Raw genomic sequence first — 25,885 nt, forward strand, 5'->3', positions numbered from 1 at the left:
ATCTTGATTTTTGCTCCTTCAGAGAGGTGTTGGTGAGCTTAAAAAAGGATGTAGATGGGTTTTTAGAATGTATTGATTCGAGTTTGGGCTTGGGTGTTGCAGGAAGTCAAAAATGCCCAATTGGTTTTTTTCCTTCTAAGGTCCCCGTAAGTTTGTTAAGCTCGCCTCCAACGGCCCACTCTAATCAAGATCTTAAAGGAAAGGCTTTGATGGGCTTTGGGGTTTTTAGGGCCAAATATTCCTTCAAGCCCAAGTTGAAGCTAACGCATAAGTGGAAAAGAACTTTGGGTGTGGGTCTGGCTTGGACACCGGTAAGGGCCTCGGTGCTGGTTAGCTCAGAGCTCCTACGACCTCAGCTGATGATTCCATACTGTGCGATCCTTTGTTGTCGCTTCTTTTCGGGTAGATCGCATAGTGGCTTTAGATCTTGCCAACGGTGGCGGTGGCTCAAGGAAGTCTTCAGTTCATGACATGAGTGTTTCAATTCTTGCTGTTGGTGGCCCATAGTTACCGATGTACTATGTGAAGAAGGTTATCAAGGCCCCAATCCCAAAAGGGTCTTTTATTGGTGCCTTAGTAAAGCTCTTATTTCTAAATCAAACTTCTTTTCCTTCAGATTATGATGGCGAGGAGATTGTGTTATATCTTTTGTTGTTAATACTTATGAGGAAACTGAGCTTTTTACTTTCAAAGAACCTTCTCCTAAGCTAAATACTCCTGATGCTACAAGCTCTTCTTCGGCGGGCTTGGGTGGGGAGTCAACCTTATTGGTGAAAAGGGGGAAGGATCTCCTCTGCCTGCTTTGGTTGGAATGGAGGTGGGTTATGTTAAAGAAATCAGTCAGCATGTGTTTGATTCAGCACCTTGTCGGGACATGGATATTTTTTATTTTTATTTTTTCCCAATTGGGAGGAAGCTTTGTACTGAACTCCCCAAAGCTTCTATCCCCCCTGTTGTGTCGGAGAATGGTCGCTCAAGGTCGAAGCATTCAGATTGGGTTTTGCAAAGAGTGAAGGAGATCCATTGTGTTTTGGGGGTTTTATGTGTGGGTAATGAGGAGCAATTTATGGCTATTTTGTCATCTTCCTAAGGGTTTAGTTTCTAATTCTAAACTTGGTAAGAAAGGCAATAGGGAGTTAAAGAGATTGGAATGCTCCATTAATTACGACTCTAAAAGTGAGATTCCAAGTCGTGGTAAAGGAAAGGAGAGGGGTATCTCAGTTTTTAATGAAGCCTAAATTACTATATTAGAATGTGAGAGAGTTGAATGAAAGGAACCTACTCAGAGAGTGAAAAGTTGATATGTTTCTTTTCAAGAAACTAAGTTGGTGGTCATGTCTTGTGGTGTCGTGTGTAGTTTTGTGGGGGTACCATCATGTGGATTGGTGTTGTCTAGACTCGGGGAGTCTTCAAGTGGCATTTTGATTATGTGGGATAGAAGGGTGATGGAAAAGATCGACGAGTGTGTGGGTGAGTTCACCCTGGCTAATACTTTTAGAAACGTTGAAAATCATTTTACTTTGGCTTTTGCGAGTGTCTATGGCCCTAATTTTGATTGTGATAGAAGACTTCTTTGGGATAAGCTAGCTATTATGCTATTTTATATCATCATTACTTATCAAAAAAAAGATAAGCTAGCTATTATGCTCAGTTGGTGGAACCTTCCTTGGTGCATTGCGGGTGATTTTAACGTTACCCGGTTCCCCAATGAGAGATTTGGAGAAGTTCGTTTATGCCCAACTATGGTGTTCTCTTACTTCATTTTTTATCATGGCTTGAATTGATAGATTTCTTGTCTCGTCGGTGTGGGAAGCTCAGTTTCCTGGTGTATCCTGAAGGAGGCTTCCTAGACTTTGCTCGGATAATTGCCCGATCCTCCTTGATTGTGGCAACTTTCAAAGGGATAGTGGGTACTTCAAATTTGAAAGTACGTTGCTAAAGTTTGAGGGTTTTGTGGACAAGATGAAATAGTGGTAGGACTCTTATCATTTCCAGGGCTCTTTAAGCTTCATTTTAGCCCACAAGCTTAAGGCTTTGAAGGCTGATTTAAAAAGATGGAATGAGGAGGTGTTTGGCAATGTTGAGAGGAAGAAAAAGATCCTTTTGGAAGAGCTATGTGTTTTTGATATCATTGAAGAATCAAGGGCATTAGGTGTTGAGGAGAGAATGAAGAAGGCATAAGTTGTAAGCGAGTGTTAAATTATCACTTGTCCTACTAGCTTAAACTGATAGGAAGAGATAATTTAATCACTTAATTATCATTTTAACACTCCCTTTCACGTGTGGGTTCAAATTCCCTCCCTTTTAATCGGTGAGGCCCTACATGTAAAATATTTAATTTAAATGGAGGATGATTTGACGGAGTCAAGGTTCGATTCCAGGACCTTTGGCTCTGATACCATGTTAAATTACCACTTGTCCCACAAGTTTAAGCTGATAGGAAGAGATAAATTTAACTTAATCATTACTTTAATAGCGAGTTAGAGAAATCCATTCTCATGGAGGAAGTGAGTTGGAGGCAAAAATCTGGGGTTTTGTGGTTGAGGGAGAGTGACAAGTGCGCAAAGTTTTTTTGCTAATTCCAACAAAAGAAAGAACTCCATTGACCCCTTGTTGGTTGATGGGTCCATTACTATATATACTCTATTTTTGGATAATAATTGTGGAAATACTTAGACTTTACATTGAAACAAAGACTTACAAGGCATGCAAGTATAAAATATTGATATACATGCGTGCCAATAGGGCATCAGGGAACACCCTCCTAATATCTTCTCTTATGATCTATTACATGGAGTGCCTTAATAGGCCCATACTTATTTCACTCCTTATGGGCTCCTGGAAACTGTATTTATGGGAGCTCCAAAAAGTTTCCTTCAAGATCTTGCTAAGGTCATTTCCAATTTGTACTTAATTGAAAATTAAATGGAGAAATGGTGGACTTTCTGTTGTAATCTGCCCCTTGAGAACTCTAGCGTCTTGTTTCCCTCAATTTGGGATGTCTCTGCTTCTGCCTATGATGAGCTATAGATTTGGTTAGTCCGAAACAGAGATTAGGAGGTAGTCTGAATGTGGTTTGGAAGTTGCACTGTTGTGTTGCTTTAGGAAGAGGAGAAGTTGTATATTTGAGGGCATGGAACTTCTCAATGTATAGGCTAAAGCTTCTGAATTTGAGATGTCCCACATCTGATAAAATTGGAACGATACACAGAAGATTTGCATGGTCCTTGCGCAAGGATGACATGCATAAATCGAGAAATGGTCCAAATTTTTTACTTATCAAAAAAAGAATTTGAGATCATTTTACATTTTTTTTTATCCAAATTATATTCTTTTGCCCATTTTTCTCTTGTATATTCTTGTGGAAGCAAATATGTATTGTGACATGTTCAAAACAAACAAATAAAAAGTGGTCTTGAATCCATATATGAAGCCGAATGAAATAAATTTAGAAAAAAACTAAACTAAGGATGTGAAGATTTTCCTAAATTCACCATTGGCTTCTATATGTGAAATAAAAGAGATTTACTATAGTGATGCCCTTCCAGAGGTTATAAGCATGAGGGCTTGACACTTAAAAGAGTTTCCAGTGTATAACGTATCTCTATATGTGGAGAAGGTCATTCACTCTGATATGTCTTTGTTTGTTTGCTGGTACTGTTGAATATAGTTGCATTGAGGTTTATAACAGATAAGTTGTTCCCAAAGCATTAATATCTTCTTCTTTTTTTGTGCTGTTAAATGAAGTAATTGATTTAGATTCTTTTGTTTCGATTATTTTATTTGTGTTTGATTTGAAAGGTTTTTACACTTTTCATATCTAGTTTAGTAGTTTATACATTTGGGTCATCAATTACTGACGTTCTGTTTGAACTTAATTCACTTCATTTTTTTTTTCTGTGAAGCTAAGTGTTGTCTCCATACTCCTTCAATTGATTGATTAACACTTTCTATTCCACAGTTTTGAGCAATTTTGCATTAACTTTGCCAATGAAAAGCTTCAGCAACATTTTAATGAGGTATGTAATAATGTTTGGTGAAATGCTTTAAGAAAGATGCATATAGATACAACTGGTCCAATGGGAGCCAGTACTTCCTTGATAAGGCTTTTAAAATTTATTTTTCCAATTTTTTCCAGCATGTATTCAAGATGGAACAGGAAGAATATAGCAAAGAAGAAATTAATTGGAGCTACATTGAATTTATAGACAACCAAGATGTTTTAGATTTGATGGAGAAGGTGCTTGCTCATTCCCCCTGCCGTATTCATTTATTCAGGCTGGATTGGTTTTGAACCTGGTTTTCTGGTTTAGCTTTTAGTATCATGCACTCATCTTTTTTTGAAATCTATGTGTAGGTTACAGATACAGGTTGGGATTGATGCTAAATTGAAATGTTTGGCATTGTGGAACTCAGTTTAAACTTTTAAAGTGATCTTCTCATATAAAGAATTTATTAGAAAAGCTGAGACAAGAACTTTTGAAAAAAAAAATTATAGGAACTGTATAAAGAATCTTTTTTCATATTGATTTTTCTGTGTATGTTTTCTCCTTTTTTATTTTTCTATATATGGTTTCAATTTCAGTTGCTCATGTGCCTTATACTATTATTTTATATACATGTGCAGAAACCTATTGGGATAATTGCTCTCTTGGATGAAGCTTGGTAAATTTGAGTTCTTCAATATCAATTGGTGCGTGTTGCTTTATAACATTTATTTGCACTTTATCCTTATCCTGATTTTTTTTGTTTTTGCAGCATGTTCCCAAAATCAACACATGAAACATTTTCAACCAAGTTATTTCAGAATTTTCGGGCCCATCCAAGGTTGGAAAAGGCAAAATTTTCCGAAACAGATTTTACCATTAGACATTATGCTGGAAAGGCATGTCATATGTCACGGTACTTTTGTAAATAGGGTCTTGTGATATAGAGGATCTTAACAAAGATTCACTCACTCAATGCTTTTTCTGTAGGTCACTTATCACTCAAATACCTTTTTAGACAAAAATCGTGATTATGTTGTGGTAGAACACTGCAATCTATTGTCTTCTTCCAAGTGCCCCTTTGTTGCGGGTCTTTTCCCTTCACCACCAGAGGAATCTTCAAGATCATCATATAAATTTTCCTCTGTGGCTTCAAGATTTAAGGTATTAAAATTTTGTATCTATGTTTAGCCTTTTGTCTTCCTCATGTAATTTTGGTTAGATACATATATCCGTACAAGAATACCGAAGAGTATGGAGCTATTTGGGATTTATCTAATCTCGATTATGCAGATTTAGGTTGAAAGTGTGCTTTGCCCTTTTCCCTTATCTTTCGGTTTTATAATATAAATATTTGATTTAGTTACTGAGATGGCTTCATGGAATAGGTAACGTTTTGTTTCTGTTTGCCTGATACTTGATTTTTTTTTTACAAAATGAGGGAATAATAGTGCATTTATTCCACATCTTTGTCCAATCAACATAGCCAATCTATTGTTTTATTAGTAGATTTATATTGTTTCTGTTAGAAAATTTGATTCATATTGTCGAATGAGATTGCAATTCTTTGATGCTGCAAATCTTTCTTTTGTCTTTCTAGCAACAACTTCAAGCACTCATGGAAACCCTCAACACAACAGAGCCTCATTACATACGTTGTGTGAAGCCGAACTCCTTGAATCGACCTCAAAAGTTTGAGAATCTGAGTATCTTACACCAATTACGCTGTGGGGTCAGTAACACCTACCTTCTATTTTTACTGTTACGGAATTTTAATAATATAGACATGCATGGATTATCTACATTTAGACACCCATGTATTCTTGGCTGGTTGTATATTTTGCATGGCATTATTTGGTCATGGTTCCACATTTTGATTGAGCAGTTATGGTTATTCTATAGTTCTGCTTACATGAAGCTTTAGTTTTTAGATTGGGTTATCTTTGTTTCTGTCCTTGTTCATTATTTTTAAAGCTTTTTTTCTGTAGCAGACAGAAATTAGTGTTTCCTTGTTAAATGAAGAGATGTCATCGCTGTACTTGAGAGTGAGTCACATTCACATTACTGATAAATTGAATGCCAATTGAAAACAAAATTATCGCCAGCACACAGCCTTGCCGAAAAACTAGAATTCTTAGAATATATCAAGAATGCAACTAGTAGCCTGGGCTCAAATTTGAATTTGGCAAGATTCATGTGTTTTCTTTTAAATGTTTGTTTTCTCTATCAATAGTTTGACGTTTGTTCCCAATATGTCTGACCTTGTGTCTGTCTTCAGTTTATGTTGAAGAAAACAAATTAGTCTTGTTGCTTAGTCGTATAGCATGGCATATTTTTTAAGTTTTATGTGCTTAGTTGCGTATGTCTTGAAAATTGTACATGTGTTTCTTGAAAACATCGTCTTAGCTTGAATCAGTTTGAAAGAACTATTCCCCAATAAAATTGTCACCAATGATAATGTCTTGATATGGTGCAGGGGGTTCTAGAGGCTGTTCGGATAAGTCTGGCGGGTTATCCTACTCGAAGGACCTATTCGGAGTTTATAGATCGCTTTGGTTTATTAGCTCCTGAACTAATGGATGGAAGGTGGCTTATTAATGCTTCATTTATAGCTTCCCTATTGGTGTTCTAATTTAGTACTTTCAAAGATTCTGTGTGGTTTTATTTGCTTGTATGTATTTATTTTGTATTTTGTCGTTCTGGTAGAAGCCACCATATATATATAGTACGTCTACTTTTGCATCTCTCTCTCTCTCTCTCTCTCTCTCTCTCTTCACTTCTAAAAATATTTTTGTGTTTTCAGCTATGATGAGAAAGCTATGGCAGAGAAAATTTTGAGAAAGCTGAAGCTTGAGAATTTTCAGGTGTGCTTCCTCAGAATTTAATAGTGAAGCTGTTCTCGAAATACCCTTGCTTATGTTCACGTGTGCACTTGGTTAAATTTATCCAATTATCTGTTATTTTCTTTTGCTGTTGAGTAGGATCCAACTCAAATGTCTGTTCTTTTCTTTTGCAGTTGGGCAGGACGAAAGTGTTTCTTAGAGCTGGTCAAATTGGGATTCTAGACGCCCGGCGGGCTGAGATTTTGGACAATGCTTCAACGCGTGTTCAGCGTCGTTTTCGAACATTTATAGCACGCAGAGATTTTATTTCAACCCGGGCTGCTGCATCTGCTCTCCAAGCATACTGCAGAGGTTCCATTTACTTGCTTTAGTTGGACCTTCTTTATCACATTGATTATTTATTTATTTTTTTTGGAATTTTAATTTCTTTATTGGTAGCTTCTGCTACCCTTTTTTTGTTCATTATTATTATTATTATTATTATTATTTATTTATTTTGTTTGGGGGTGGGGGTGGGGGTGGTTAACCACGTGTAAGCTTGCAAAGTTTGGTGGAATCAGGGATAGCATTCATGTTTGAGCCTCTTAATTTCAAGCATTGTGTTTTGATTGCAATCTCCAAAGGGATTAAAGTGCCCATTACCACTAGCACAAGGCCCCATTCCATGTCTTCATGGATATGATCACAATACAGCCTACTAGTTACTTTCACCATTATGATCACTGTTTTGTGCCACTTCTATCTTTGATACATTGTCATTGACCTTACCATGTTACTAATTTGCACTGAGCCAGCATCTATTGCTTTGTGTCCAAAACTGTTACATTATAGCTCTAGCAACTTCACGATGGCCATCATGTAGTCATCACTATCAAAATCTTTGTTATTGTTATTGTTTTGTTTTATTTTCTTGCAGTAAATGATGGTCTGACTGTACATCCATTTTGCATGCTTTGCTGCCTGCTTAAAAACATTGGTCCCACGTGGATGTTGGGTCCTGCCTATGTGAGAGGCTGGAGAACTGATTGTAGTTGATTTTGTCATTATCTCTATAAAGGTTTATAATCTTGCAGTGAAGTATGGTCGTACTGTCACATCCGTTCTGGCTTCCTGCTAACCGCCTTTGTGAGAGAGGCTGTAAAATTGTTAGTAGTAGTTGTGGAAGGCTCTTTTGTTGCACATCATATATTGGTGGTTGGTTTTATGTTTGGAGTAAGGCTTAAATGGGTTTTATTGACTTTGTCATGCATTATTGAACTGCTTTTTTCTTTCTTTCTTTCATTTTTTTAATTTTTAATTTATTTTTATATGTTTTTGGTTAGCGGAACCATGATTTGCTTTATAGTGTCACAGTATTCTTCATCCCCTTTTAAGTTCTTTTTTTTTTTTTGTTTCATTCCCTAATGGCTGATATTTTTGCAGGATGCCTAGCTCGAAAGATGTATGCTGCAAAACGGGAGACAGCAGCTACTATTTTGATACAAAAATATGTGCGCAGGTGGTTATTAAGATGTGCTTATGTGAAACTATGTTCAGCTGTTATTGTTATACAGTCCAACCTTCGTGGTTTCTCAACTCGCCAAAGATTTTTGCATGGAAAGAAACATAAGGCTGTGACTCTAATTCAGGTAAACTTAACTGGAGATATAGACGTTCACTCTGGTGGAATTTCAGTGTATGAACTGACATCTTTGATTTTTAATTTTCCATTTAGCTTCAGTTATGCATGTGTGTGTGTGCCATCTCCATAGTTAACTTTTTTTTTTTTTCTTAGATAATATTCATGTTCTCTTCTTTCAACCTGCAGCACATTTTATGTAGTTATTTTCTAGATAACACTTGGCTTAGCTTATTCTTCTTTAAGAAAAAAATAATAATGCAAGCATATCTGATGTTTTCTTTCATTCCATTTTATAGTTGATATGAGACTTTTTTGGTAATCACAATTGTGATGGGTGTTAAAGAGGACAAAACATAATCCTGTTTGGTTAGCCCCAAAATGAAAGGAAAAAGAAATTGTTCTAATTTTAGAGTGTAATTAGACTGCTGCGTCTTATGGGGAAAACATTTCATTTTGCAAAATGCAATAACTCTCTCTCTCTCTCTCTCTCTCTCTCTCTCTCCTTTCAACATTTGTTTCTACCTCTTAATCTCTCTCTCTTTTCGACCTTTGTTTCTACCTCTTAGTCTCTGGTTCAAGTATGATAATGTGTTGTTTGCCATTTTCAACTATTTCTGGTGAACTTGTCTTTATATTCTTGTAATTGCCTATTATATTGAACAGAATTGTCCGATTGTCTGCTTAATTTGAGTTCGCTAATTTGTCTTCTATTTGGACGTGTAATATACATTTCTTAGTCTCACTGGAGGATGCGCAAGGTTCGCCTGGCTTTCCGAAATCGCCAAAATTCTATAATAGCAATACAATGTCGTTGGAGGCAGAAACTGGCGAAAAGAGAGCTCCGGAGGCGTAAACAAGTGAGTGAATTTGTATTGCTGATTTTGAAGTACTCAACAATTCTCTATATGATCAGCCTTTTAATCATTTTCACCTTTCGCAGGAAGCTAATGAAACTGGTGCCTTGCGTTTAGCTAAAAGTAAACTTGAGAAGCAGTTAGAAGACCTCACATGGAGGCTGCAGTTTGAAAAAAGATTGCGGGTATTGCTTTTCATTGCAGTAGTTTTTTTTCAGATTTATTTATTGATTTCCGTCAGAAGCATTTAGAAAATTTGTTCCAGGAAGCTCCTATGTCTGTTCTGCATGTGACAAATGTATGTTGTTACTTCATTAGCAACAATTAAACTCTTTTTAAAAGTAATTCGAGGGGTAGTTCAATTGGTTGGGGATCATGCTTTATGAAGCGGAAGTCATTAATTTGAATCTCCCTGTGCCTCCCCCCTTCCCCCCCTTGCGGCTAGGGATGACAATTCCTGTTCGTGTGTCGAGTTCGGGTCGTGTTAAGGCGTAGGTATAAGACTATATAGGTCAACCCTAACCTAACCCAATTAATTAAATGGGTCAAATCCTTCAATCATAATTTTGTATTAAGTTCGTGTCAGGTTCGCGAGGGCTATTAAGTCGAGTGTTGGGTTCGGGTTGTGTCGAGGCATAGTATAAGGCTGAAAAGGTCAGCCATAACCCGACTCATTTAATTAAATGGATCAGACTCTTCAACTCTAACCCTTTAAATTTCATGATGGGTTCATGTTGAGTTCGCAAGTCATGTAAAAAATTGTCTGCCCTACTTTGCGGCCAATTACTTATTAAAAGAAAAAACGATAATGATCTCTTGGTTGCTATTTTTCCTAACATGTGTTGGACGTGAGTTTAATTGTCTAATATTATGTGAAATCTTTAACAATATAGCTAATTTTTAATGCCATGGCTCAGGGACAGAAAAAACAAAGGCAATGTGATGGCTTATTGTTAGAGACATTTTGTTTTCTGATTTGGCAATCCGAGTCTTCATTCTTTTTGTAGCCAATAATAGTCTGAATGCGGTATCTTTGGTAAGCATTTGCAGTAATGGGTGGTGGTGGTCTTTTGATTACTGGTTAAAATTAACAAAAAAAGAACAGGCTAAAGTCCACACACTCCAGTGTACAAGAAACCCTATCTCATAAAACAACAAAAAACAATTGCCCCTGATGTTGATAAAAATCTAAAATGATCAATTTTCATTTTCTTTGTATAACAGTGTAAAGGGTTGGTTTGCCCTTTGGTACTCTCTTCTTCTGACAAAAAAGAGTGTCTTCTGTTATTTCTCTATCTCAAACTTGACTATCTATTGTCAAAATGTAAAGTATTCAGCATTTTTAATCTCTTATAACTCCTTTTCTCGAAGTAAATTATGCCCTTTCTACTTGTATATCGACGTAAAAGGGTGAATTCTGAAGACTGACCAAGCTTGTGTGGTGTCATTGAATTTGTTTTTTGTACTTAAGAGTTGAGTTCTTTTAAAAAATGAGAATCATTTTGGGAAAAGCCAGCTGATGGAGGGAGTAGTAATTATTAGATTTGCCTTAACCATCTTTTCCCTATTTTTAATGGATTAAACATTATGATTTAGTGTTGTTATTCTCCTATGGCTGGTTAGAAGTTCAATCCTTACTGGGAGTATTCTGGAATGCAGGTTTCTCATGAAGAGTCTAAGTCAGTAGATATTTCGAAACTTCAAAAAACATTGGAATCATTGAACCTTGAACTGGATGCAGCTAAATTGGCGACAATTAATGAGTGCAACAAGAATGCTGTGCTGCAAAATCAATTGGAATTGTCTTTGAAGGAGAAATCTGCTTTGGAAAGAGAACTCATTGGAACGGCTGAACTGAGAAAGGAAAATGCATATTTAAAGGTGGGTCATTTACTTTCCACTTAAGTTGCTTTGATGGGTTCTTTTGTGTAGATGGTTTCACAGCAAGATTTGGTCCTTCTGAAGATCTCATATGGCCATTGAGGATGATCTTGATTGAACTCTTTAAACCACATAATCCTTTTCATATTGTAATATTAAAAGTCATGAATAATTTGTAGAGTTCAAATGGAAAGCAGGAAAATGATGGCTTTGATTTGTTTCTGATTTGACTATATTTTACGTGGACCAGTTGATATTTTGTCTATCACCATAGCATGTGAGCTAGGCATATGGATGTTAGCATAGCAGACAGTCATTTGGTTCCCTTATCCTTAGCTTGTGAATTCTAAGTTAGAATAGTTAAAAGTTTCAGCATAAGGTTTTTGTCAAAATATTTTTCTACATGCTTCCAAATTTGTGAGTATTGACTTGTTTAGCAAGATTACACTCCAGCGGTTTAGTTGAGCTTGGAGAGCTTTAACTAGGGATAATTGGATTATGTATATTACTTCAACCAAAATAAGTTACAACTTTGATGTGACTGGAATCAAAGTGTGCATTTTAGCTCATGCTTGTCTTGCTTTGAAAGTGATGGAAACATTCTTTTTGTTTAAATTATTGAGCATTGCTCAAAGGGGTTATGTGATACAATGGAGACGTATACCACTCGCTAGTACTTGGCTCTTGAGGTAATACATAATGGACAAAGAAAAGTTCTCACTTAAATTTACTGTAGCAGTCGAATGTCGATGTCAAAACTTAGCTATATTAAATGGTTTTTTTTTCTTGATTTGAATATTGTCTAAAATTAATTATGAATTTGGATGAAGAATTAATGAATGAAATGGCCACCTGCTTTACTGGTTCTTGTAGGATTGATTGGAGAACCTAAAGATTCTATGAAATGAGGCAAATCAAGAACATTTGTTTTTTTTTTTTTATAAGTAATAATGCATTAAAGAGCGCAGAGGGGCGCAACCCAAGTACACAGGAAGTATACAAAAGAACGACTAAGTAAAGGAGAAAGAAGAAGAGAACATAAAAAGAAAATCAGGGAAAAGAACATTTGTAAGATGTGGGTGCCTGATGTGCGTCATATCTGTTTGTTGAATGTTCTTGTCTCCTCATTTTATCACATTTGTAAAGTTGAAATACTTCGTACACATTACCTTATTGGTCATATTCTCGGTTCGCTTTCCTTCTTTGTCCTCCCTATTTTTGCTTTGGTGTGGCTAGTTTGATTAAGAAGCATTTGCAGGAATTTTGGCAAGATTTCTTCTGAGACTATGTTTGGATTGTAATTACAAAGAAATCCATTTATTTATTGACTCAAATTAGGAACTGTATTGCTACTTTCTTCAGTTTTGGCTGAGTGTTTGATGCATATTGCATTTGTTTGAACGTCATGTTTATTTCACATCTGGCGAATTACTTTTGGGGAAGATCCTCAATAAATCTGTCACCTTTCTGTCCTCCAATTTACCTCGTCTGTATATCTGCTTTTGTCTGGAGAAGATTTCCATCAAAATTGCTTCTATGTTTTCTGGCAGAGTTCTTTGGATGCCTTGGAAAAGAAGAACTTAGCACTGGAGCTTGAGCTTGTGAAGGCTCAAAAAGATAGTAATAGCAGCATGGAAAAGTTGCGGGAAGTTGAACATAATTGTTCTGAGCTCCAACAGAATGTCAAAAGGTAAGTGTTTCATTTAATGAAAATATTTGAAGTTTTGTTTTTCTCAATTTCCATTATACAGTTTGTTATTGTGTTTGATAAAATTACTCGTTTCTTATAAAATTTGAATTTTATGTTGTGCAGTGTTTATATCATTTCTCTTATAAAAACCTTTTGACATCAATGTTAACTACATTTTGCTCTGTTTTTATTCAGTTTCTACATTTATCATGCTCATTCATCCTGATCATTTTATTTGTGCTGTTATTTGAATTATAGTCTAGAGGAGAAGCTCTCACTTTTAGAGGATGAGAATCTTGTCCTGCGACAAAAAGCTTTGAGTGTGTCTCCGAAGCACAACCGACCTGGTTTTGCAAAGGCATTTTCTGAGGTAAGCTGTTGCATACGAACATGCAGAGAAACATATATGCTGACAGACTGTGCCTGTCCTATTCTACTTGGTTAACCGTTATATGGTTTTGCGTTGAATTGACAATTCTCCAACCTACATATTTATTTTACGCTTTGCTTTTAAAATGTTTATTGCATATTGCTTCTATGTACATTCTGTACAATCTTCGTGAAACTTTCATTTTCTTAATGGGGCAGAAATATTCTGGTGCCCTTGTTCATCCCCAGTCTGACCGGAAGCCTGTATTTGTAAGACATCTTCTCTATCAGTTCTGTTCAAATATGAGTTACACTGCATCATGTTGATTTTTTTAATTTTCTATTTGTCTGTCTTTTATGCAGGAATCACCCACACCTACAACGCTAATTACCCCATTTTCGCATGGATTATCAGAATCGCGTCGGTCAAAACTAACTGTGGAGAGGCACCGGGTATTTTCTCTTCTGTTCCTAGACCCTTCAGTTGGATTTTGGAGCTCACTGTGATGTTTTGACTGATAGTAAATATTGTTTGTAGAGAATATAGCATGCCTAAGTCACTGGCATTTTAATTTTATGTGTCACTAATGGAGGTTGAGATGTATATTTGATGTACAGGAGAATTATGAATTCCTCTCGAGGTGTATTAAAGAAGATTTGGGGTTTAAAGATGGTAAACCCCTGGCAGCATGCATCATTTATAAATGTCTTCTTCAATGGCATGCCTTTGAGTCTGAACGAACAGAAATCTTCGACTTCATAATAGAGGGAGTTAATGATGTTCTCAAGGTATTCACTTGCTTCAATTGTCATTTTTTAAATGGATATCACCAATTCGTGATTGATGTTAATATGTTTTATATTGCATTGTGGCTTTGCCCATTTTATATTCCTTCACTCACTTGGATTTTTATAATTATTTTAGAATTTTATAGATCCTGAATCATGATTAGAGTTCATCTCGCCTACTTGCTTCTAAAAAATTGTGAACTTTGGTATCAAATTGTTTCAGGTTGGGGATGAAAATGTTACTTTTCCATATTGGCTGTCCAATGCCTCAGCACTTCTATGCCTCCTGCAGAGAAATTTAAGATCCAATGGTTTTCTGACTACTACTACTCAGCGCTCTGCTGGGTCTTCTGGGTTAATTAGCAGGGTTGGGCAAGTGAGTTTACATTGAGAAACATTAACTTATTGTATATTTTGAATATGTTTGCAATTTTTATTTTTATTTTTATTTTTTTATAAATAGAATGAATAACAAGTAGATATCATTGTTTCTTTTATTTGATCATTATCTTCTGGGAAACATCATACTATTTTTAAATTCACAATTCTTGGGATTAAGCATTTTCAGTGGATGTGGAGTGGGTAATTAGTGGGAGGGTTAAAGGAGATGGATTGCTGTTCTGTGTTTCACTATTGTAATTACATTTCCACATAATTTATGCCATCTCAGTACTAAGAATAATCTAGACTATCTTATGTTAAGTTTTACTCTGCTGGTCTGTTCCCCCCCCGCCCCCAAGCACGCCCCCAACCAACAATTAAAAAAAAAAGGAAAGGGAGGAGGATCTTGCTTTACATTGTAAAGTTTTTTTACAAATTTAAGATATTTGGTGATCTTATCCATCTAATCTCAATAAAATTATTGGGTTTGTTTGATAAGGCTTTTTAGAAGGTGCCTTCTACTTTTTGGGTTAGAAAAGTGTTCTGATGCGACATAAAAGATGAAAGGTAGTTTTGAGTGTTTTAATATTTTAAGTTTGAAGCTATTTTGTTAATGTTGCTTTTTAGCAAAAAAGCAAAAGCTTCCCCTAAAAAGCATTTGACAATGAGGCCATTCTTTTCTCCTCTTCCTTTTTTTATTTTTTTGTAGATTACAAATTTACTCACATATATGACATTTTTCTAATTTCTTTCTGTTAGAATTTGTACATTCCTGTCTAGTATTTTGAAAAGTAAGTAGAGAGGTGGCTGGGTTAAAACTTCAGATTTTTATGCTACATCATTGTGTACATGTCATGCTGGTTTATTAAGTAATGCAAAACCTTGGCCTTTCTAACCTTTCTAACATTGATGTGTTCTGTAAAACCTCATACATGTGGCATGCTTTGTTAGTCTTACATTTTTTATTGTATAATTGGTAAAGTGGAAGTTTTCTATAATTAGTTTAGTAAGTGATGCACTTTTAATGGTGCACTGACACAAGTTTTGTCTCTTATTGACTTGAGTAGTTCTTGCCTGTGCGGTTCAGCTATTTAATATCTCCTTACTTTTATACATGGTGAATGACTTCTGTATGAGATTCAGCTGATTTGGTTTGTTTCCCTTCTCAGGGACTGAAATCTCCTTTCAAATATATTGGAGGATTCGAAGATGGTCTTTCTCATGTAGAAGCAAGATATCCAGCTATTCTATTCAAGCAACAGTTAACTGCTTGTGTAGAGAAGATTTTTGGTTTGATTCGTGACAATTTGAAGAAAGAATTATCTCCGCTATTGAGCTTGTGCATTCAGGTGATTGTTCTCATTTAGTTAGATGTGATATACCAAAATCTATCAGTCATATGTAAACTATGATGAATTTCTTTTTAATTATATTTTATTCTCCCCTTTCTTGTTTTAGATGTTAATGCATAATCTGAGTGACAGTTTCAATGCACATGGAAAAATGTGCATTGAAACTGCGAATTAATTATGGAAATCACCCTAAAAGGAGAAGAAGATAATGGTCCGAAATTCCATCCCTTGTACATTGGTGTTCTTATTTAGTGGTGTTATTTGATACAGTTGAATAGCTTATGTAACTAAATTTTCTATTAAATGATGTATATAGAAAGCACCCTAAAAGGAGATAAAGCCTAGGCATAACTTTTAATTTGTCATCCTGATGGCCTTGATACACATTGCACCAACTCTAATGTTTTACTTGACATGTGTTACATAGTTGCTTGTCTAATAACTGTTTTCATTGATCACTGTTCTACATATGCTCTCTTCGCTAGTTTCACTATACATGCGCTTAGTGAATTAGTATTTTGTCTCTGTGTTGATTAATGGAATTGTTTTTAGAGGCTTATGTTCTTTGAAAGCTACAAAATGCAGGTTTTTTTTAATAAATTTTATCAATGCCTCTATGTATTACTGGATTGTTTTGTTTTGCAGAGGTGATTTATTTATCTAAAGAAACAGGGATAGACATCTGCAGGAATGTGTTTTTTAATTGTGAGGAAATTTGATGGAAAAATCTTCTCATCAACATATGAAGCTTAGTGTCTTCAAGGCTTAACTTTTAACATTATATGATTGATCTTACTTGGCTTCGCTTTTTTGGTTATGATTATGAGAATCCATCTGCTCTTTGCAAGTCACTAGTTACATTTTATATGTTTTTTGTGATTATTTGCAAGGCTCCCAAAGCTGCAAGAGTACATGCTGGAAAATCATCTAGATCACCTGGAAGTGTTCCTCAGCAATTGCCTAGTAGCCAGTGGGACAATATCATCAAATTTTTGGATTCACTTATGAGTCGATTACGTGGTAATCAAGTATGTGGAATGCAACGTTGCCTTCCTTTATCAGCATTGTGTTTAATGTTTGGTCTATTCTTTATTGTTTGTATTTGTCCAAACCATTTGCAAAACAGTTAGAGAACATCTGGGAGCATAATTTGTTGTTGTACATTTTGGTCTGTTCTTCATTATATCTATTCATTTTCCAGAATATATATATATTTTTTTGATAAGTAATTCATTTTCCAGAATATGTTCTGGTGCAACAGTTAAGTTCAAAGAACTAGTACCAATGATTTACAAAGCATATGTGATTGGATATAGTTATTATATCTTTAGACGAGATGTTTTATGGTGTAGTATGTAAATGGTGAGACATAATAGTGCAGTTTGTTACAGCCTATGAAGCATGGACATCAACCTTGGACATGGGTATGGTACAACACAGACATGCTGACACAAGAAAACTTAGAAAATATTAGGAGAGCACACAGTGCAGACTGGGCAATGAAGGGTTATATATCTCAACAAATCCATAGCCATACTACATGTGGACATAAAGTCGAGATTGATGCATATATCTCTCATGTAGCCTCATCTCACATTACCTGTACTACATGTCACTTATTATAATTTAGGATCTGGCTGATATATTTAGATATTTCTTTTGTTTTAAATGACGGTGTTAGAATGGTAGTAATAAACATATGGCAGTATGCCTACTGCATGTTGGAGTAGTGTTTGGAAGTGTCAAATTATAGTAACATTTTAAATTGTTTAACACACGTTTAGGTGTGCAAGAGGTCCTAAGACACGGTTACTTTATAAAGTCATATTAGTACTCCATTTAAGAACTTCATTCATTTTATCAATTTTTTCTGACATAAAAATTGCTCCTCCAGGTACCCTCCTTTTTCATTCGTAAGTTAATCACCCAAGTTTTTTCATTCATCAATATCTCACTTTTCAACAGGTAATTATTATTTCTAGTTTTCTATGTAATGCCATTAAACGATTAATTAGTTTTGTGTACTGAGTTGGTTTTCTTTTGGTGCGTTTGGGGGGGTAGTCTTCTACTGCGACGTGAATGTTGCACATTTTCCAATGGGGAATATGTGAAATCTGGTCTAGCAGAACTGGAGAAGTGGATAGTCGGTGCAAAAGAGGAGGTAAATAGAATCTTCACTCAGCATATTAATTGTTACAGTGGTTGAATTTTATGATTTCAGTTCCTGAATCTTTTGCTAAACTGTAGTATGCAGGAACATCTTGGCATGAGCTAAATTATATTAGGCAAGCTGTTGGGTTTCTGGTATAAGCCATGACTGTTTTTGTTGACATTTTTAGAGTTTTCACCTGTAGTGTCTATACTGAAATGAATTACTGCAATTATTTAGGTAATACATCAGAAGAGGAAAAAATCTTTGGATGAGATAAGACAGGATCTTTGTCCGGTAACATCTCACATATTACTCATCTAAGTTTTTATAATCCTTTTTATTGACTTGAAAACCATTTGGGATTACAAATCCAAGTTATTAATATTGTGATCATCGGGCAGGCATTAACTGTTAGGCAAATCTACCGAATAAGTACTATGTACTGGGATGACAAATATGGTACTCAGAGTGTGTCCAATGAGGCAAGTTGCATTTTCAGTTCTAGTTCAGTAAATTTGTGTAATATGTTATCCCATATGGTTCTAAATCTTATTGGGGTTGCAGGTGGTTGCTCAAATGAGGGAGATCTTGAACAAGGACAATCAGAATTTGACCTCCAATTCCTTCTTGTTGGATGATGATCTGAGGTAATCTTCTTGTCATCTCAATCATACGGGTAGTTGTCGTAAAACATAATAATCGACAAGAATAAATCAATAAGATGAATTCCTTGCTTTTGTCAAACTTTTAATCAATCTTAGTCTAATGTTTGTCAAAATTTTCACTCACTTTTTTTGTGTCCTCGTCTTTTTATACTTACGTCTTAAATTTTCCTTCTCATTGCAGCATTCCTTTCTCTACCGAAGACATTGATATTGCAATTCCTGCTATTGATCCTTCGGATATCGAACTTCCAAATTTCCTGTCTGAGTATCCTTGTGCACAATTTCTTGGCCAGCATCAAAAGTAAATATTCTCCATTAGCTTCAAAGTTGCCAGAATTCATTTTAGCCTGATATGGCGTTTATCCCAGGCTTTAGGAATTTGCTTAACACGTAGGAGTCAGAGGGTTTCTCCTTATGTGAAGTAGATAGTCATAGGAAATGCTGAATTATTTTCCACAAAAGTAGTTCTTGGGGATTGATTAGCATGTTTCCCCCACACTACCGGTTGGTTTAGGCAGCAATACGTGGTTGCGTGGAATAGGTCACTATAATATTTGCTTGAAAGGCTGCTTCTTTTTTTATGAAGCATATCCTTTTAAGTTTTGTATATGTTTTACCCTTGGATTTTATGTTTGTATTCTAGTACAATTCCTTAGTTTTCTCTTATTTGTATATTAATTCGAGAAAAAAAAAAAATCAAATTGATTTATTGTTGTAAATATTCACTATATTCCACCAAGTATGGGCATTCATTTTCATTTCATTTATATCCCTAGCATTTTGATACTTTTTAGCATCACTGTAGTTAGCATATTCCACTACCTCAAATTTAGTGTATGAAGTTGACTGGACTTCTATTGTAATTACTGTTATGAGGTGAAGTGAACCAACATTTCTAGATGGATGGGGTAGGGTATTAGTACATCTGCCACATAATATAAATGTGATAGTTTTTCCCCTGAAAAAAAGGAAGTGTTAAATGAATGGATCGTAAATTGTAAGATTTTACTACTTGTGTCCTTCCAAAAGAGGATATTAAAAGTAGAGAGAGAATGGAATTTCCCCGATGACCTTTTGTCGTATCCCACAAATGCATTTTGGCCAGAATCATTACCGGATTCTGCCGACATTTACCTTAAAATGGTGATTTTGTGTGGCGTAATCGTTTTTTCCATTTGTTGGGTTGCACAAATAACTTCATCTGTCAAACCCTAAGAAGCAGGGATTGTGGTAGATTAAAGGCAATGTAAAAAGTTAATCACTCTATACAAAAGGTTTCTTTAAACGTGTGAGTTTGAACATTCTTTGCCGTGTAAAATTACTCAAAAGAAGGAGAAGGAACAGCAGACGCAATTGTCCATCATGTGTCTTCTTCTAAAGAGACATTAGATGTATGACTTTCACATTGCCTTCCAACAAGGAAATTATTTTGGTAAGCCTGGTTCTGTCAACAATTCATAAGTAGTGCACGCACCAGTAGTTGCAAGAGTGCCACATTGTTGTAAATCGGCCGACGAGAACGACGGCCAAACCGACATATTCCGTCTCGCCGATCTACCTCGTGGGTGTGGTGGCGGAAGATGCGGCGGAGACCGTGAACTCGAATCCTCACTTGAGCTACTGATGCCGTCGGAGCTGCTCATGGTAACTGCAAAAGCCAATGTGCTTCGACTGGAGCTTAGTGGTCTCTTTGCTATCCCTCCCATATGACTTTTCAAATTTTGGCTCTTGTCCCACACATGATTGAAGGCAAGCAGGTTTCTCCGTTTCCTGGTGTAGGCGTTTTCCGGCTTCCCGACGTCTTTAATGGAGGAAGAAGAGGACGCCTCTGCTAGACTTGTGAAGGACTTCGATTTCCCACTATAGAAATTTGATATGCCTCTTCTGCAACCATAATATCAACTCATCATCAGAACACTAACATAAAAACAGCAAGATAGCTTCCATTTCTCATCTACTTGGGTCAAAAATATCCACAATTTGGTACCAACATCTCTTCTTCATGCTGATAGATTACAAGTTTTGAAATTGAGTTGAAATAATAAAACCCACTTGAATTTCGCAAAAACACAAAGCAATGACATGAGTTTGAGCAGATGCCAACAGCATTAAACCCTAATTTTTGTTTGCCAACTACATTTGCTACAGCACATAATATACCCTAATACAAATCCCTTAGGCTTTTTAGGTTTGTGGGTGGATGTTGGTGTAGGCCTTTAAATCAAATTAATTCTTTGTGTTCTTTCCTTATCCCAACATGTCCTATTTTCTTTTTTTCTTTCTATTTTTGTACATTTTATTATACCATATTTATTTTACAATTAACAGGATCACCCATTTATGGGTTTTTTTTTTTTTTTTTTTCAACCTTTTAATTTTGGAAACTGCCCAATATTTGTTTATTTCATAGAAACATATAATGAATATATGCATGCATATAAGGAAAAGTTATAAGAATCTTAGTTAGATGATCTCGCCCGTTCTTTCACAAAAGAAAAAAAGAAAAAAAAGAAAAAGAAAATAAAACCTGATGGGCAGAACCTCCTCCAACGCTTCCATCATATCCAAAGGCCCTCTATACGAACTCTGCGCCTCGTTTTCGCCGAAATCCTCACCGTCGGAGCCTAGATCGCTGTTCGTCCCGATCGACGACGACGAACTGCAGGCGTTCAAATCGTCGCCGTCCACCTCCTTCGTGACCAACACGCCGGCGCACGACTTGCCGCCTCCTGGCAATCCGGCCGGCTTACTATCCAACTCAATCGACATCCTTAGTATTCTTCTTCAAAATTTTCCGTGGAAGAAGAAGAAGGAAAAGGAGAAGAAGAAAAGGAAGGAGTGGGCGAGGTGGCTTTAAATTACTTATTACCACCACACATAATATATTTGTAGTATTAATTAATTAATTAGTAGGTAATAATAATAATAGTGGGGGAATTAATTAATTAATTAATTAATTAGTATTAGTAAAGGTGTTTTAGGATAAAAAGAAAAAAAATAATTGTTTAATATTTTTCTCATTTACTAGTCTTTTCGTGGCGATCCGGCCTTATCCTTATCCCCATGGGCCCCACCCCATCCATTTCTCAAATATAATAATGAGCTCTTATCACCCAATTCACCCCACACGTTTCTCACCATGCATCTCATCTCATCATCTTTGCACCTACTCCTCCTTTCATAATACCATTTTCTTTTCTATTTTTTTTTTAAAAAAAAAAAATTGAAGAAAATTTATTTTGTTATATTTCTAATTGAATATTCTTAATTTTGAATAACGTGGTAATATATATATATATATGTTAAATTTGAAATACAAAAAGTTAAAATGAAATGATACAATTTAGGTGGCCGACTACCTTAACATAACATGAAAGTGACTATAGTGGTCGGTAGAGCCAAAAAAAACTATTATGACTAAGAGTTCGGAGCCAAAAACATTTACTGCTAAAGGCCAGTCCCTCCTCCCTCCATCACTGACAACAACAATTCCGATGACGTTTTTGGGACCGTTAGAATTATTCTTCTTTATAGGATAATAGTCATTTTCATTGAAAAGTGCTATTTTAAAGAATAATGTGTAATTAAACGAAATAATAATTATTTCAGAGTCTATTTCGTGTACCAACTACCAATTATGTCTTTAATTTTTTTTTTTTTCCTTTAATGGGTATTTATCTTACGTGCTTCTTATTTTCTTATTTTTGCTGAAAAATCCATATTTATGTGCATTTTTAAATGAGAAATTTATTTATGGATTTCTTATTTGCCAAGACATGGAGAACCTAATTAAGCATTATCGGTAGTGTCCGAATTCACGTGCCACAGACCAAGAACGTTAAACAATGTGCCAGGACACCTTTCCACCTGTTAAGTAACGGACGATGTGTGGTGGAGACACGTGGAATCATCTGGACGGTTGGAGGCAATATTTTCTTCTTATTTGTTGGGTTGGGTAACGTGCATTGACGCACAAGCACGACAGCACAACTCCTGTCGCTTTTATGTTTTGGTGAGACTTATCCAAAAATGGGACCCACACGTGACCCGTGACTCACCTGGCCTGCCTCGTCTCCACTCATCTTTTGCCGTTGTGGATAAGTGTGAGTTTGGTAGTATATACTTTTTTAACTCTCTAAAGCATTCATGAAGTGCAACAACATATATAGTTTTCCTTTACCACCTTCCACTCCAAACAATAATTTACAATAACAATTCGATTTGGTTTGTTAATCACTCTTAGATGATAAGTTTTTGTTTTTTGTTTGTTTGAAAATGTATTATAAATGATATGATATAAAAGTATTTTAATTGTATGCCAACATTAGATAAAAAATTCTTAATTATTATTATTTTTTTTAAAGGCAAAAAAGTGCTAAATTAAGTAAAAAAAAAAAAGGCCTAATATCCAAAATAGGCCAAAAATACTTAATTTTTTAAAGACTCGGTTATCGGTCAGGATAATTGGCTACTAATTGGTAACCGACAGTTATTACATAACTTGATAATCGGTAGCCGATTTTTAAAATTGACCAACCGGCCGGTTACCCTAGTTCCAGTTAGCAGTTTTAACCAACAACCGCTAACCGAAACCGGGTTTATACCCCTAGCTTTGATGCCGTTTTCATACTGTTGTCCTTAATTAAGAGATGTTGGAAAGTTAAGCAAGAGGGGATTATTTTACTAGGTTTTGTAAATCAAGGAAGTTAATGTTGTTTGGTGTTTGCAAGTAGGTCAGTGATTTGTTTTTGTTTGTCTTACAACTGATTTTTGTAGATCTATGAAATTGGTAGGAATTGAAAAGTTTAATGGTTATTAACTTATATATTATAATTGGTCGAGGCTAGAGTCCTTGTTTGGTTGCTTGATCTTGTATTTTGCAATGAATTTCATAGACTCTAGGGCTTGATTTTGTGTTATTTAGTTTGGATGGTTAACATGATGGATAATCATAAATTATTTGTTTGTTGAGGGAGGATAAGCATGGATCCTGCCCCTATGAACGGGTGATTAGATAGCGGAAACTGCCTTTTGCTAGGGTGGCGGGCTAGGGTTGAAACCCGCCTTTGGGGCTGTGCTCAACCCTAGCCTCTCCTCACATAGAGAAGGGGGACCACCCTTCAATTGTAATAAGATGCACAAACACGTGCTAATTTTCACAATAACATAAATGTATGTGCACGTATAGAGGAGGAAGGTCAGGACGACCAAGATTCATATGCCGATATTTATATCTATGGATGAGGTTATTCATTGCCTCTTTGTTATGATAGACTATTATGCTTAGTCTATCTCTTGCTATGTACTTGCTTTATTTACTATGTATATGTTTCCTTTTGTTATGTATTTGCTTCCCTTGTATTGTATAATAATTTTGTTATATTTGCTAATGTGCCGCTTGTGGGGAGAGCGCACGAGCGCGCGCGCGCACACACACACACACACACACACACATATATATATATATATATATATATATTGCTTTGCGTATTTGAAATGTAAGCACGTAATGTTTATATGCATTTAATTAAAGTTTATACAACAGCTTTGAAGTGTTACATGATGTTTACATTTTAAAAGAAAAAATATTCCGCTGAGAGATTTAGTAGTGCCACGTGTAAAATTAGATACTTTCACTTATGATTCTGTTTTAAAAGCCAAGACGCTGCACAATGTATGCTTGAAATTGAAGCATTGGAGATAAAAGTTAAGGTTATTACACAAATGGTAGAGCTCTCCAAGCTTGGAAAGTGAAACCCTCAAAGAAAAACCTTCTCTCTCTTACTCTACGGTTTTCAAAGGTTAGGGACGACCAGAATGAGGGTTATGGATGAAAGAATGAATATATAGTCATCTCATGCACAACCCAAATGATAGAAAAGTTTGATTTTATTTGTATGTAACTACCCATTGAGCGTTCATTCCTTTAGTCGAACATTTGTCGCTTTTAGGATTTTTATTGAATATCGATGGTAACATCGAACATTTGATACTCGAAGAACTCTTAAATTTTTTGAAGCCTTTTATACCTTTTGTGAAACACATGAGCACATGTGTAATTCTGTTTATATTTTTAGAGAAATTTCACATTTAATAACTTTTAAAATGTTTTAAACAAGAAAATTTTCGAGAGTTGTAAATTGATAATTATTTTAAAATAATTCCCATGTAATTATGTGGGGTTCACTCCATATAGGAGTTGTTAAATTGCAATTTGGAACTAGACTTTTAATTTAGGCAAATTGTCTCTATCTACCTAGCATTTGCCAAAAAAAAATTCCACTACACATTCGGGTAAATGTGGTTATACTTATATCGGGATCCTACAATAATTAAGAAAGGTAAAAATGTTTATCTACTGTATATTATTACTCCTGATTTACTAAGCGTTAATAACCCTATGTTGAGAAAGGAGCCAAAGCATGATCAATATGAGGGCTAATTAAGTCTTGGTGATTGTTTAGATACCGTGGATGGCAAATTGAGATCAGGTGATTGTTTTTGCCAGAAATAGATTTGGTGGCGTGTGAAGAAAATGTCAGCAACTTCAATTGGCACTTGGAGGCACATGAATGCCCTTAAAAACTCCATATCCGTGTCATAGTGTAGACCTCAAAACATAAAGTCACAAAGACCCGCGTGAAGAGATTGATCATAAAGGCCACACAAACGAAGCTTTGATACCGTGCTAAAATATTAAGATAATGTTAAAAATAATAGTGTTTTATGGAGGAGAGTCCCTTCAATCAGACGTGGTGTAAAACACTATTATTTTACAGTTTTTAATAGAAATTTATCTTCAATTCAAATTAAACCAATGAATTTTTTTCATTCATTCTAACCCAACGCCCACCACCAAACCCCTTACCCACCTCTGAGTCCTCAACACCAGAGTCTCCAAAATTAACCAAGACGGTGGCTTCAGTAATTTTATCAATGGGTATTTTGTCTATGAGATATTCTTTTAAGAGAAGAAAAATTATTTAATATGAAGAGTTATAATAATTTTTGGTATTTCAAGCTAAAGTGTTTGCTTTTTATTGAATGGTGCAAAATGCCTAATTTACACTCTGCTTTTTATTGAATAGTGCAAAACACCTAATTTACAACCAGAGCTGATTGAACTTATTCTCTTTAGTAAAGCAATCCTAAATGATTGTAGATACAGACAAATATAGAAAATAATCTTCGATCTAGAATTTAACATATAACAATTACAAAGAGTTTTTTTTTTTTTTTTGGAAGATAGTAATCAAAAAATGACAACAAAGCGTGGACCCAAGTGAAAAAAATAACCGATGG

General features: G+C 35.4%; 2 protein-coding genes and 1 non-coding gene across 3 annotated transcripts in view; 2 read left to right on the top strand and 1 right to left on the bottom strand.

The window, feature by feature from the left end:
- The window catches only part of LOC132184894 (myosin-15), a 28,642-nt gene extending 9,292 nt beyond the window's left edge, over positions 1-19,350 (top strand). The window contains exons 12-39 of the mRNA XM_059598683.1: positions 3,962-4,019; positions 4,139-4,240; positions 4,628-4,665; positions 4,759-4,885; positions 4,977-5,150; positions 5,587-5,718; positions 6,463-6,572; positions 6,790-6,850; positions 7,003-7,180; positions 8,252-8,457; positions 9,188-9,307; positions 9,391-9,489; positions 10,964-11,185; positions 12,736-12,875; positions 13,134-13,245; positions 13,464-13,514; positions 13,608-13,697; positions 13,863-14,033; positions 14,257-14,409; positions 15,584-15,763; positions 16,657-16,794; positions 17,661-17,731; positions 17,828-17,927; positions 18,014-18,070; positions 18,156-18,212; positions 18,320-18,400; positions 18,483-18,565; positions 18,765-19,350. Coding sequence (XP_059454666.1) covers positions 3,962-4,019; positions 4,139-4,240; positions 4,628-4,665; positions 4,759-4,885; positions 4,977-5,150; positions 5,587-5,718; positions 6,463-6,572; positions 6,790-6,850; positions 7,003-7,180; positions 8,252-8,457; positions 9,188-9,307; positions 9,391-9,489; positions 10,964-11,185; positions 12,736-12,875; positions 13,134-13,245; positions 13,464-13,514; positions 13,608-13,697; positions 13,863-14,033; positions 14,257-14,409; positions 15,584-15,763; positions 16,657-16,794; positions 17,661-17,731; positions 17,828-17,927; positions 18,014-18,070; positions 18,156-18,212; positions 18,320-18,400; positions 18,483-18,565; positions 18,765-18,888 — 3,235 coding nt within the window. The 3' untranslated portion in view covers positions 18,889-19,350. The remainder of the gene's footprint in view (positions 1-3,961; positions 4,020-4,138; positions 4,241-4,627; positions 4,666-4,758; positions 4,886-4,976; positions 5,151-5,586; positions 5,719-6,462; positions 6,573-6,789; positions 6,851-7,002; positions 7,181-8,251; positions 8,458-9,187; positions 9,308-9,390; positions 9,490-10,963; positions 11,186-12,735; positions 12,876-13,133; positions 13,246-13,463; positions 13,515-13,607; positions 13,698-13,862; positions 14,034-14,256; positions 14,410-15,583; positions 15,764-16,656; positions 16,795-17,660; positions 17,732-17,827; positions 17,928-18,013; positions 18,071-18,155; positions 18,213-18,319; positions 18,401-18,482; positions 18,566-18,764) is intronic.
- On the top strand, positions 3,171-3,273 carry LOC132185997 (U6 spliceosomal RNA). Its single transcript, XR_009440680.1, has one exon. It is a non-coding gene; the product is annotated as a U6 spliceosomal RNA (small nuclear RNA).
- Positions 19,351-19,820: 470 nt separating the features above from the next.
- Positions 19,821-21,447, bottom strand: LOC132184400 (protein OXIDATIVE STRESS 3 LIKE 1). The gene is made up of 2 exons (XM_059598027.1): positions 21,111-21,447; positions 19,821-20,467 (listed from the first exon to the last, which is right to left on the bottom strand). The coding sequence occupies exons 1-2, from the start codon at positions 21,350-21,352 to the stop codon at positions 20,008-20,010; spliced, it is 702 nt and encodes a 233-aa protein (XP_059454010.1). The 5' UTR covers positions 21,353-21,447; the 3' UTR covers positions 19,821-20,007.
- Positions 21,448-25,885: the final 4,438 nt, after the last annotated feature.

Source organism: Corylus avellana, chromosome ca6 (assembly GCF_901000735.1).
Source record: "Corylus avellana chromosome ca6, CavTom2PMs-1.0".
In the NCBI taxonomy this organism is placed as follows: Eukaryota; Viridiplantae; Streptophyta; class Magnoliopsida; order Fagales; family Betulaceae; genus Corylus; species Corylus avellana.

Coding starts and splice junctions, on each gene's coding strand:
- LOC132184400 (XM_059598027.1), bottom strand. CDS start 21,352: ATGTCGATTGAGTTGGATAGTAAGCCGGCCGGATTGCCAGGAGGCGGC. Junction 20,468..21,110: donor GAGGAGGTTCTGCCCATCAG/GTTTTATTTTCT, acceptor TTATGGTTGCAG/AAGAGGCATATCAAATTTCT.